A 14,087-nucleotide genomic window follows, 5' to 3' on the forward strand; every position below is an offset into this window, starting at 1 on the left:
TGGTCATGTTGCTCTTAAATGATTCAAGTATAAAGCCATACAGAAATTGATGGCAAATCATTACTGCTTTATACTGAATTCTGAAAACAACTGGCAACCAATGTACCATATTTTTCGTTCCATAAGATGCACCTGACCATAAGACGCACCCACCTCTATAGGAGAGGAAAAAAAAAAAAATCAAGAAAAAAAACTTCTGAACCAAATGGTGTGCCCTGTACCCTGTCCCCGTTCTGGTAGTCTAGTAGTAGGCTGGGACAGGGTACAGGGCACATCTAGTGGTGGGTACGTCTAATGGTAGGCATATCTAGTGGCAGCCAGCCAGCTCCCAAACCCCCAGCCAGCCCCCAGTCAACCCGGCCAGCCAGCCAGTCCCAAGCCAGCCAGTCAGCCAGCTCAAAGGCAACCAGCCAACCCATCCCAAGCCAGCCAGCCAGCCCCAAGCCAGCTAGCCAGACCCAAGCCAACCAGCCAGCCCTCAGTCAACCCGACCAGTCAGCCAGTCCCAGGGCAGCCAGCCCAAAAGCAACCAGCCAACCCCAGTTCAACCCGGCCAGCCAGCCCAAAGGCAAAAGCAGGCAGGCACTCCCCCCTCCCTCCCCCGGTACCTCCCCCGTCATCCCGGCGGTCCAGCGTGCTTTCCGCGCTCCTGCCTGGGTTCCGCTGCTCTCTTCCGGCAGCGGCACAGGAGGCAGGCGCATGCTTTTCCGTGCCTGCTTGGTCCCTCCCTGTACTCCGAATGGCTGCCTGTCAGTTCTCATCCCGCGAGAACTGACAGGCAGCCATGCGGAGCGCAGGGAGGGACCAAGCAGGCATGAAAAAAGCATGTGCCTACCTCCTGCACCGCTGTGCCACTGACGCAGCCAGAAGAGAGCAGCGGAACCCAGGCAGGAGTGCGGAAAATGCGCTAGACCGCCGGGATGACAAAAAGAGGTATGGGTCTTGTTTGGGTTTTTTTTTTAACATTCACTCCTTAAGATGCACCCTCATTTCCACCCCCTTTTGGGAGGTGGAAAAAGTGCGTCTTAAGGAGCGAAAAATATGGTAATTGTGAAATAAGGTGAAATGTGATATTTCAATATTCCCAATATCAATCTTGCTGCTGCATTTTGGGCAACTTGCAATGCCTTACACCTTGTCTTGGTTATTCCAAGGTACAAGGCATTGCAATAATCAAGCCTCAACAAAACCATTGCCTGAACAACTGTACGGAAATCAAAGGTAACAACAAGGATTTTACTCAACGCAACAAATGTATTTGAGCAAAGCATGCTTGTACTGTCTTAGCTACTTGTAAATTCATTGTAAGGCTATAGTCCAGCCTTACACCTAGGACAGTCATAGACTCTTTCACTGGGAGTACATCAGCAATTACTTTCAATTCCTTAGGCCACTTATAATCAGGTTTCCCTACAAGCATTACCTCTGTTTTATAATAATAATAACTTTATTCTTCACAGTCGAATGACTTCTAGGCAGTTCACATCGAAGAAGACTGGACAATCAGCAAATTACAGAATGCAAGAAGTGAGGGTACAACATATTACATAAGAAATAGATAAAAGGAAAATAAGAATCTTAAGTATGTAGTATAGATTTCATGTATGCAATCCAAGGAATCTCAGACCCTGCTCTTCCATCCACTCAACAATTTTGCTCAAGCAATTACTCAATAAGTTTTCCAAATCTGTACCCCAACCACTCACTGGGAAGGAAAAAAAAATGATATTGTCTGCATATATTCGATATTCAACTCCCAAAGATTGAAATAATTGACCTATAGCAGCCATGTAAATGTTAAATAAAAGCAAAAAAAGCACCGAACCCTGTGGTACTTCTGTCTTTACTAAATATTCAGATATCTTACATCCATTCCTCACTTGAAAAGAGCATCCAGCAAGAAACGTATTGAACCATTTGAAAACAACATCATTCATTCCAAGTTTTGACAATCGCAGCAACAGTCTGTGAAGATTTACTGAATCAAATGCTCCTGATATATCCAGTAACACAAGGCAGAATGTCATATGTTGATCCATCACTAGTCGTACCATATCCATTAGAGAAATCAAAAATAATTCTACACTATCTGCTTTGAGAATACCAAATTGGTTACAATCCAAACAGTCATTCTTTTGTACAAAGTTATCTAACTAAGAGAACAATTTTTTCTAAAACTTTGCCGACAAAAGGTACAATAGAAATTGGTCTAAAATTTTTCATAACACTCGTCTCCAAGCATTTTTGTTTCAAAACTGGTTTAACAATTAATTTTTTTACAAACCATTGGAAAAATACCACCTTCCAATGATTTATTTGCTATTTTAGTAATTACTGGAGTCATTTTCTCAACCATCTGATTAATGACAGTTGATGAGGATAGGTCTTGTATTGAACGGGTTGGTGTATACCTACAAATAACTTCACAAACATCCATTTTATCCACTCTATCAAATTGACACCATTTCTCCACTTCCACATCTAACTCAAGATTTAAATCAAAATCCAAAAAGGGCCCCTGATCTCCTCCCATTTTATCCACTAAAAACAGCATATTTTCCACATCTAGATCACAATGTTCAACAACACCATCATAAATACTGATCATGTAACTTACTGTATTAAATAATTCTTTTGGTCTATTCATAGCCTGAGTAATCCGTTCCTTATAATATTTATTTCGTTCATTCTCACACAAACTAAGATATTCCATAAGGCATAATTTGAAACTATCATAATTATCAACATCATTTGTCCTACGCCATAATTGCTTTCATCCCTTCCCACACCGCCTCTAGTGATGCTTCCCTGCTATCATTGTGGAGAAGATATTCCTCAACAAAACCCCAAATCTGCTCACACACCCTGGTCCATTAACAGACTTTCATTAAAGTGCCAATAGTGGATCCCCAGGTCTGCCTCAGCCCTACGTAGTGTAACCCACACCAGAGAATGGTCTGACCAAGTAATGTTCTCAGTGGCGTACCTAGGGTATGTGGCACCCGGGGCCCATCATTTTTTGACACCCCCCCCCCCATCTATATGAAAAATATGATTTTTAGTACCAATCTACATATCGCACCACAAGAGTGTACCTAGGAAAAGGCTGCATCTTAAACATTGCAGTGAGCACTAGAACACCAACACATACATTGTAAAACTAAACAAGCCAGATCCCGCACAGTCAATTGGTCCTGTAGTCAATGCCAACTGAAAACTATGTCTTTTTCAGAACACACAGAACAGAGATACACCCTCGCCCAAAATGGAATAATCACAAACTAAAAATAGAAATATGTAGACAAAAGTTAAACTGATCCGCCAAGAAACCAGACCCTGGATACAATGCAACACCACAAAAAACAGTAACACATGTCCTCTAATACAGTGCAAAATATAAAGACAGTAGATGTAAATTTGAAAAACCTGATACATAACAATCACCACTTTATAAATTAACAAATAAAAATAAAACAAATAATGAGAAATAAAAAAATACCATTTTATTGGACTAATCCCCATAAGCTCGGTCCCCATCCCCGCAAACCACCTGATTCCATCCACACAAGCCTTGAATTGTTTATATTAAAGTATAAAAAGAAACAATATTCTGTACAATTGTCAATTTATAAATCAGCGTCTTCTCCTCACTCTCTTCCCCATTTCCCTTCAGCATCCTCAGCCCACTCTCTCTCCACTTTCCTTCAGCGCACGCACATAAAAACAAGCAAGTAATTTTATATCATTTTCATTCTATTCATTCATAGAAATTAAAGTCTAGATAATGCCAGTCACATAACAAAACATGATTTTACAAAAATAATTCCCTGCACTCAAGCCTGCAAGGATTACTAGATGTCTTTCAGCAGTTCCCCTCCCTCCCTCCCCCTTACCTTTGTGGCCAAGTCAAAATGATCTACCAACAATAAAATTTTAAAAACACAAAGCACGCTGTACGCAGAGAAAATGTTAATTATCATTTATATTCCGCGGGTTTTCAAAGAGGTCAAGGCAGATGACTTTATGCAATGTCACCTCAGTAACAACTATACAAAAATAGACAAATATTCCCCCTCCCTTTTTACTAAACTGCGATAGCGGTTTTTAGCGTAGGGAGCTGCGCTGAATGCCCCACGCTGCTCTCGACGCTCATAGGCTCCCTGCGCTAAAAAACTCTATTGCGGTTTAGTAAAAGGGGGCCATAGTGCAAAATATAGACAGCAGATATAAATTTTCAAAACGGACACATTTTGATCACTAAGTTGAAAATAAAATCATTTTTCCTACTTTTTTGTCTGGTGATTTCATGAGTCTCTGGTCCTTCTTCTGGTCCTTCTTCTTTCTCTCTCCCCCTGGCTCCCCTCTTTATTTCTGCCTTTCTTTCTCTCTCCTCCTTCCCCCCCTCTTTATTTCTGCCTTTCTTTCTCTCCCCTTGGTCCCCCTCTTTCTTTCTGCCTTTCTTTCTCTCTCCCCCTGGCCCTCCTCTTTCTTTCTGCCTTTCTTTCTCTCCCCCTTGACCCCCTCTTTATTTCTGCCTTTCTTTCTCTCCCCTTGGTCCCCCTCTTTCTTTCTGCCTTTCTTTCTCTCTCCCCCTGGCCCCCCCCTCTTTATTTTTTCCTTTCTTTCTCTCTCCCCCTAGCCCGCACAAAGCCATCGTGCCGATTTCTCCACTTCCACGATTCTTTCCCTACCCTCACCCCCAAGCCAGCAGCCGATTTCTTCCTGCTCCTTCCCCGATGTCCTGATGTCCTGAACTTCATCGGGCAGCAGCAGCATTCACAATTCACTGCTGTTGCCCGCTTCAGGCCTTCCTCTCTGTCGGGTCCTGTCTTCATGAAAACTGGAAGTAGGCAGGACCAGGCAGAGAACAAGGCCTGAAGCCGGCAACAGCAGCGAATTGTAAACGCTGCTGCTGCCCGAAGAAGGTAATGGAGCACCGAGGCAGTCCGCTTCTCCCCCCTCCCAGCCGAACCCCCGCTGACCCTCCTATCTCCCCCCCCCGTGAACCTTTCCGACCTTCCCAGCGAGAGCAGCAAACCTCCTTCGCGGCTTTCTCCTCCCTCTGCCGCGTTACTGATGACGTCATCAGTGATGCGGCAGAGGGAGGATAAAGCCGACGCTACTGGAGGGAGGTTTGCTGCTTTCGCTGGGAGGGTCGGAAAGGTTCACTTGGGGGAGGAGAGATAGGATGGTCAGCGGGGTTTCGGCTGGGAGGGGGGAGAAGCGGTCTGCCTTGGTGCTCCAAGGCCTGGCGCCATTACCTTTTTCGATAATGGCGCCGATGCTGCTTTCGCTGGGAGGGTAGGAGCGCGATAGGGACCGGGCCAGCTGTGCACCCCCCCCCCTAAGGCGGCACCCGGGATGGACCTCCCCCTCGCCCCCCTTGGTACGCTACTGCCCTGGGGAAACAGCCTGCAACAAGATCGCGCGATGCCAGAGATCTTTGCCTGCTTCGGCTGTTTCCTCCGCCGCGGTCCCGCCCCTCCTCTGACATCAGAGGAGGGGCAGGACCGTGGCGGAGGAAACAGTCGAAGCAGGCAAAGATCTCTGGCATCGCGATCTTGCTGCAGGCTGTTTCCAGACGCGACACCCGGCGCAGGGGGGGGGAACTGGACCGGACCGGGAGCACCCCCTCAGGGCTTGGTACCCGGGGCGGACCGCCCCTCCCGCCCCCCCCTTGGTACGCCACTGAATGTTCTCAATCCCAGCTCTACTAACTGAAGCCACCAATTCCTTCTCCAAGAAAAGATAACGAAACATCGGTCCAGAACGACGGCTATAGTGCTAAATTTCCGAAAAGGGAATTATGAAGGGATGAGACGCATGGTGGGGAAGAAGATTAAGAAGAGTATAAACATTGTAAAGACGCTAGAGCAAGCTTGGTCTCTTTTTAAGGATTCGGTCACCGAGGCGCAAAATATATATTTACCGCATATCAACAAGGGATCAAAGAGGAAAAAGAATAAAGAACCAGCGTGGCTCACTGTAGAGGTAAAGGAAGCGATCAGAGACAAAAAAAAAACTCATTTAAGGAATGGAAAAGATCAAAAACAAATGAAAACTGAAATAAGCACAAACAGCATTAACGCAAGTGCCATAAGGTGGTAAAAGGGGCCAAAATAGACTATGAGGAGAAAATAGCCAAGGAGGCGAAAAACTTCAAGCCGTTCTTTCGATATATCAAAGGGAAACGACCCGCAAAGGAAGCGGTGGGACCGTTGGATGGCCAACGAATAACATTCGCTAAAGGAGGACAAAGCAATCGCTGACAGACTGAACACGTTTTTTGCGTCTGTATTTACCGAAGAGGATATACACAGCATACCGGAACCCATTAGGCTATATACTGGGAGTGAATATGGGAAACTGACAGTGTTAACGGTCAGTGTAGAAGAGGTATGCAGGCAGATTGATAGGCTTAAGAGCGATAAATCCCCGGGACCGGATGGCATCCATCCAAGGGTCATCAAGAAATTGAAAGAGACCATAGCTGAACTGCTTCAACTAATAGCCAATCTGTCGATCGTATCGGGAAAGATTCCGGAGGACTGGAAGGTGGCGAATGTTACGCCGATCTTCAAAAAAGGTTCGAGGGGACATCAGGGAAACTACAGACCGGTGAGTCTGACCTCGGTACCGGGAAAGATGTTAGAAGCGCTGATAAAGGACCACATCATTGATCACCCTGATGGACATGGGCTGATGAGGACCAGCCAGCATGATTTCAGCAAAGGTAGATCTTGTTTGGCAAACTTGCTGCACTTCTTCGAGGGAGTAAACGGGCAGATAGACAAGGGCGACCCGGTCGACATTGTATATCTGGACTTTCAGAAGGCATTTGACAAGGTTCCGCATGAACAACTACTTCGGAAAATTGCGAGCCATGGAATTGAAGGTGAAATACTCACGTGGATTAAAAACTGGCTGGAGCATAGGAAACAGAGAGTGGGGGTAAATGGACAATACTCGGACTGGAGGAGCGTCACCAGTGGAGTGTCGTAGGGCTCGGTGCTTGGACCCAAGCTCTTCAACATCTTTATAAATGATCTGGATATAGGTACGACAAACGACGTAATTAAATTCGCAGACGATACGAAGTTATTCAGAGTAGTGAAGATGCAGGGGGATTGCGAAGATCTGCAACGTGACATAATCAGGCTTGAGGAATGGGCATCAACATGGCAGATGAGATTCAACGCGGATAAGTGTAAAGTAATGCATGTAGGTAACAAAAATATCATGCACGAATACAGGATGTCCGGGGCGGTACTTGGGGAGACCTCCCAGGAAAGAGACTTGGGAGTTCTGATCGACAAATCAATGAAGCCGTCCGCGCAATGTGCGACGGCGGCAAAAAGGGCGAACAGAATGCTAGGAATGATATAGAAGGGGGATCATGAACAGATCGGAGAAAGTTATCATGCCGCTGTACAGGGCCATGGTGCGCCCTCACCTGGAGTACTGTGTACAGCACTGGTCGCCGTACATAAAGAAGGACATGGTACTACTCGAAAGGGTCCAGAGAAGAGCAACTAAGATGGTTAAAGGATTGGAGGAGCTGCCGTATAGCGAAAGATTAGAAAAACTGGGCCTCTTCTCCTTCGAACAGAGGAGATTAAGGGGGGACATGATCGAAACATTCAAGGTACTGAAGGGGATAGACTTAGTAGACAAGAACGAAAGGGCACTCTCTAAAGTTGAAAGGGGATAGATTCCGTACAAACGTAAGGAAGTTCTTCTTCACCCAGAGAGTGGTGGAGAGCTGGAACATTCTTCCGGAGTCTGTCATAGGGGAAAACACCCTCCAGGGATTCAAAGCAAAGCTAGATAAGTTCCTGCTGAACACGGACGGACGCAGGTAGGGTTGGTCTCAGTTAGGGCGCTGGTCTTTGACCTGAGGGCCACCTCAGGCGTGAGCGGACTGCTGGGCATGATGGACCACTGGTCTGACCCAGCAGCGGCAATACTTATGTTCTTATGTTCATAAATGTGATTAGGAGAGGTGGACATGTGAAAAAAAGAATAGTCCATTCCCAAAGGGTGAAGCCACCGCCAGACATCCACAACATTAAGTTTGTCCAGGAATTTCCCCAAATCTCTCCTATCTTTTCTATGGTAACTAACTGTGGACCCAGAATTATCCAAATTAGGAGCCCTAGTAAGGTTAAAATCAGGGAACATTCATTACTACTTAGAATCAGAGGCAAACACTCCTGCAAAAACAGACCCTGCTGATCATTGGGAACATACAGGTTAGCCAAGGTGAACAGTTCTCTCTGAATATCCCCGATCCATAAAAGATATCAACCCCCTGGATCACAAATCTTATGCTGTATAACAAAACCCAGATCTTCGGCCAAGAGTAACCCTCCCTTCTTCCTACCCCCTTCACAGAAGCCCAATAGCGCTCCAGGAAGCGAGGGTCTGCTACATATTTTTCATGCGCTTTTATCAAATGCGTCTCCTAGACGAAGCAAACGTCAGCTTGTATCCATGTCCAGCTCCTTAAATAATGTCCTCCATTTGAAAGGATAATTAAGGCCTCTCATATTATAAGAGACCGCCTTCAAAGGTCTACCCCCATTGTTATTTTGCCAAACTTGCTCCCACATACCCCCAACTCTCACCCCTTCCCCCCCACCCCCACCCATCCCCAGATCCAGGTGAGAACTCCCTCACATTCCCACTCGCACACAAGGAAGAACCCGTCTAGGCAGCCTGCTGACAAAGCATCCCCTTGCACAACCACTCCAAGCCCAACACGCATACAACAGTCCCATCCCGCCCCATTTTCATAACAATCACGCATCTCACTTATACCCTTATACGCTACAATACCACCCTACCCTCCCAAAAATCAAAAAAGAGGCGCCCAATCCTACCACCACGCAACACTCCTTTCATCCTTAATAGCCACCCCACCACACACTCAGTCCCCCAGCCTCCCCGCACAAATAAACACACAAATGTAGTTAACTACCTCTAAAGGTCCAATGCAGTCTCAAGTTTTGGGCAGCTGGTCAACGCTTCTCCGACAGCTGCCAGTAGAATTCCACAAGGTACTGGCACACTTCCCCTCTCTGCTCCACTGCCTCCATGCCAGGCGTGCAATCCACTCCAGTTTTCTGCAACAAATCCTTTGCCGCTGACAGAGAAGACACCTGGGTATGCACTCCATTGATAGTGACCACCAAGCCGAAGGGAAAAGTCCAACAGTATTTGAATTTCACTGGGGTCATTGTCTTTGTCAACTCTCTAAAGGACTTTCCCTTCTGCAGCGTAGCCGTTGCCAAATCCTGGAAAAACTCCACCTGAACACCATTCCACTCCACTGTGCCTAAAGAATGGGCCCTTCTGCAACAATCTTTCCTTCAGGGCAAAATTCTGAAAACATGCTACGATGTCCCAAGGACGATTCTGCACCCTGGGTCCCAACTCTCCACTTGAAGGTCCAACAATTCCTCCTGTAGTAGCCAGTGGGACAATCGGGTCACCACCTCCTTGGCATTCTTATAATCCCCACACTTGCAAGTTGCTGCGGCAGGCTCGGTTCTCCAAGTCTTCCAGTTTGTAGGTCAGGAATCTACCTTAGGCTGACTAAAAGCTGCCGACACTCCTGTGCCATAGAATATAGCCAGGACATGGCTCTGGCTACCTTGAGGGCTCCTTCTGGAGAGTCCCACTGCTCCGAGATCAAGTTTCAAGTTTATTAAGTTTTGATAGACAAGACATTAATATTAGGATGGAAAAGCTGAGGACTGAGCTCTTACTCCACACATAAGGGAGGAAGTAGTAGAAAAAGCCAGCTGAGTGACATCCAACTTGCGCAGACTCTGAAAAAAGATCCAGCAAGGCAGAAGACTTAAAACGCAGAACTGTGGGATCATTTCCAGGTTCCAAAGCCAAAGCACAATCTAAAGAGCCTGCATACGCTCCCGGGTCCTCTAACATGGGAGCAGCATCCCCACAAAATAAGGGATCAACAAATTGATCAGCAACCACATCTGCTAGAAAGGTGTCTCCCAAGTCCTGGACAGCGGCAGACTGTGAAGATGCGCCTTGCAAGGCTATGCTGTGAGGAGACAAGTCCGAAGTGCAAGGGGACTGCGCAAGAGAAGTACAGCTCTTGTGAAAGGCTTTCCACAAAAATTTCAGGAAGTACGAAACTACATTGGGTTTCTTGAGAGGAAAAGCACTTAGATAAATTCAAGTCCAAACTTAAGAGTTTCCTTTTTATAGATGCTTTTAGTGAATAAATCTTAAAGATTCGGTCTCTTTTTACTTTCTATTTTATATATTATTATAAATTTTATCTGTTGCCCTTCCTATTGTTTTTTCCTTAAACGTTATTAAATTAATATTGATTGTAACCCATTAATAATTTTCCCTCTGCCTTGATATTATATGTATAAGTTAAACTATGTATAGAAATGATTGTATTTGTTATTTTTTATTCAATATGTCTATTGTTTGTCTGATTTGTTGCCCATATTTGATTATTTATGAAATTGTACATCGCCTAGAAATTGTGATAGGCGATTAATCAAATTATATAATAAACTTGGAATAATAAACTTGGAAACTTGGGCTGCGGGGCATCCATGTCCTTGCGCGCTGAACAGTCACTATTGCCAAGCTTCGAAAACAGAAATGGCCACCCCAATGGTCTAGCTATCTTTTTAGTCATCTTAGTATGCAGAGGAGAGGTTGAGCTGGCCGTTCCCACTTTTCTGGTCTGTGCCATGCGGCGCCAATTACGCTGCTGAGGCACAAGTTTTGTACAATCCTAGCATGAATTTGGGGTAGAAGCACCCAAGGACTCCATCCCAACCAGTTTTGAGGCAAAATATTAAGTTTTGAGAGTGCAGGGATCTTTTGGGAAAAAAAATAAATTTGCAAAATATCCAAGATGGCTGCCATCAAGATTTTTGCATCTAAAATCGCTAAACAAACTTCTCAAATACTAAAAAAGGCAAATTTAGGATTTTTAAGATTGGGAACACAGGGAAACACTCAGAAACCTTCAAAACTGTGTTTTCAGACACCTTCATATTCACTTCATAGGCTATAAAAGCCTTACTCACTGTGCCCTGTGTTGGCAATGTGCTGCAGCCTGCCTCAGCTCTCTTACAGTAGCTGGAAATGAGACATGTCACTGCCTCAAGCTGGAAATATCTTTTCAATGCTGATCTTCAGGCTGCCCGTTAGACACAGTATTTGACCCTACCTCCACCCCCGTGGACCGACAGATGTGCTAACAATAAAGAAGGGAAACTGAAAAATGCAGCCGGCATCCTGCGAGACACCACTGAGCCTCCTAAGGAAGCTTAACAGCCTGCGCTCTAATTCCTGGTAAGCAGTAGGTAAGGATGAAAAGTAGGGATGGCCCCAAGCTCCAAAACAGGTACCACCAGAGATCAGCCTGTCAGCTGCAGACGTCTGCTTCTCCACACAGGCAGAGTTGAAACCAAGGTGAAAGTTCTGAACACTGAATAAAGGTTACTGAATAAAGGTTAAAGCTTACAAATAAAAGAAAAAGAGAGAGCAGAATAAAACCCCCAAATAAAATAAGAATAGAATAACCCCCCCCAAATAACAGAATAACCCCCCCCCAAATAAAATAAGAAAAAGAGAGAGCAGAGGAGAAACACTCCTTCTGGGTTGCATGCAAGGAAAAAACTGCAGGTGGCAGTAGAGCTCACAGTGAAGTTGTAGGGACACACAAAAAATCCATAGTGGATTCCTTCTGCAGATGGCTCCTGGCCATGGGGACATAATCCACTTGTCTAGAATGACACACCTATTGCACTGGAAATATCATTGTCACCCTTACTCTATCCATGCATTGCCACTACACTATCTGGATAGTGATGAGGTAGTCTTAAGGATATTCACATTCAAAAATAACATCACCAATACAGCTGAATATCCACTGCCAGCACTGGCAAAGGAAACATCTGGATAATGGTATATATTTATATGCTAATGAAATAGCTATCATAATTTACTAGAGAGCTAATCAATCTATGTATGTCTAAACAATTGCAACATTACAGTTAAAGATGTAGAAAGTGTTCAAGCCAAGCTATTTAATGAATTACCTGGTGCCGCAATACATGCATTTCTGTTAGACTCGTGCAGTACTCTCCTAGCATGTGCTGTAGGAAAGGGGGGACAGATATAAAGTGACAACCAGAAAAGAAATCAATACTAGAAAGAGAGAATGGGCTTCTATGAAACAATATGGGTAGTATGAAAAACAATCCATTAAATTAATATTCTGATCTAAATTAATCTTAGAGATTCAGCAATTCACATGGCTTAATAAATTTTGTAAACTGACAGCTTTCTCCAACAAGTGATCTTCAGATGATCAAATCTAAACACTCCCATAATTAGTCAAAATGAAGACATGAATAAAGTTTACCTTGCCTGAGGAAAACCTGGTTTAAAATTTAAAGATTAACATCTGCTTACATTTGAGCATGACAGTATGAAAACCAGATAGCTATATGGCCATTTGTTTCATAACCCCCCCCAAAACAAACCAAAAAACTTTAAATTAAGAAAACAAATTGATACTATACAACAGTGGTCTCTAACTTTTCTAATGTAAAGGGCCACAGTGTGAACACAAGAAAGCTCTGAGGGCCACCTAAAATTTCAAGCTAATACCTACTACTAATTTTGAAAACTACCTTGATCAGACTGGACATTAAACATTAAAAGTTAATTATAATATTGATTGTACAACACTTCAAAGATACTTTTTTTTGGGGGGGGAAATGGTAGGAAATTCCATAAATGAGACACCTGAGTAATACACAAAGAGATTGTTTGCAGTTGCTAAATCAAGTGGGCAAGAAGAAACATTAAGTTCTTACCACGATAATCTTCTTTCTTGTAGATGTGAATGCAAGTTATGCATCTGAACTCACAAGTTGCTTGCAGAATGCTGTCAATCATCTTTTGAACTCTGCCTCCTTCTTAGGAAACTGTTCCTGCCCCCTCAGTTTGTACAAAAGCAATGACGCAGCGCTGTTTTAACAGACATAACTGGAAGGAGGGAAACGGGAAAAAATCCCCAACACTACAATTCTGTTCTGCTCTGTAACAAACATATCAATTAACATTAAAGCATTCAAATAACTGATCAAAACAGATCCAAAACTATGTGCAACCAGCACTAATACAGAGCTTATATTATACAGAGCTTATAGCTGCTCACATGTCCTGCAATCAAGTAGAGATTTGAGGCTCCTATCCCGCTTACTGCAGCCCACATTATGCGGAGATAATGGCCATTTTAATCCATCTAGAAATCAAGGCCTAAGACCAGGGGTGGGCCTCGAGGGCTGGAATCCAGTCAGGTTTTCAGGATTTCCCCAATGAATATGCATGAGATCTATTTGCATGCACTGCTTTCAATGCATATTCATTGGGAAATCCTGAAAACCCGACTGGATTCTGGCCCTCGAGGACCGGAGTTGCCCACCCCTGCCTTAGACGCTGGCCTCCCCTTTGTTAGCATGAGTGGTTAGAAGAAAAAGGTGATCTGATACGCGAAACTCATTGGTAATTTCTAGGAACCGGAGAAGCACTTGCTTGACATCCAGCATATACAACGCTTTGTACTTTTTCTTAGATCCCACAGGGTGAGGAGTGGGCAAACAGACTTCCTGAACAACATGGAAGGCAGAGACTACTTTCAGAAAGGAGGAGGGAACTGGCCTAAGGAAAGCCCTGCTTCCATAATCTTAAGGAACGGCTCCCTATGGGACAGAGCTTGAAGCTCAGAGACTCATCTTGCTGACATCTTCACCACCTTGACCGTAAGATCCAGAAGAGAAGTCTTCCATAAGGGCTCATATAGAGCTCTACTGAGACCTTTCAATACGGTGTTAAGATTCCAGAATGGGAATGGGAGACGTACCAGGGTGCAACTGAAGAGCCACTTTAATGAACCAGGTGACAGCTAGGTGAGAGAGCGGAGAGCCTATCCCCCCCACCCCCAAGCTTGGATTCATGAAAGGTGACCCACTCTCAGTGATCCAACCTACAGACCCTTCTGAAGACTCTCTTGCAAA

The 14,087-nt window shown here is 44.6% G+C and overlaps 1 protein-coding gene across 15 annotated transcripts in view; it reads right to left on the reverse strand.

Annotated features, from left to right (window-relative positions):
• Positions 1-14,087, reverse strand: part of PCM1 (pericentriolar material 1) — an 869,560-nt gene that overhangs the window by 276,937 nt on the left and 578,536 nt on the right. For 10 of the 15 annotated variants that reach the window (XM_033944006.1, XM_033944000.1, XM_033944055.1 and 7 more), the window contains one exon: positions 12,102-12,158. The exons of the other annotated variants lie outside the window; for them this stretch is intronic. In XM_033944006.1, coding sequence (XP_033799897.1) covers positions 12,102-12,158 — 57 coding nt within the window. The remainder of the gene's footprint in view (positions 1-12,101; positions 12,159-14,087) is intronic. 15 annotated transcript variants of the gene reach the window in all.

Source organism: Geotrypetes seraphini, chromosome 1, assembly GCF_902459505.1.
Source record: "Geotrypetes seraphini chromosome 1, aGeoSer1.1, whole genome shotgun sequence".
NCBI classification, from domain to species: domain Eukaryota; kingdom Metazoa; phylum Chordata; class Amphibia; order Gymnophiona; family Dermophiidae; genus Geotrypetes; species Geotrypetes seraphini.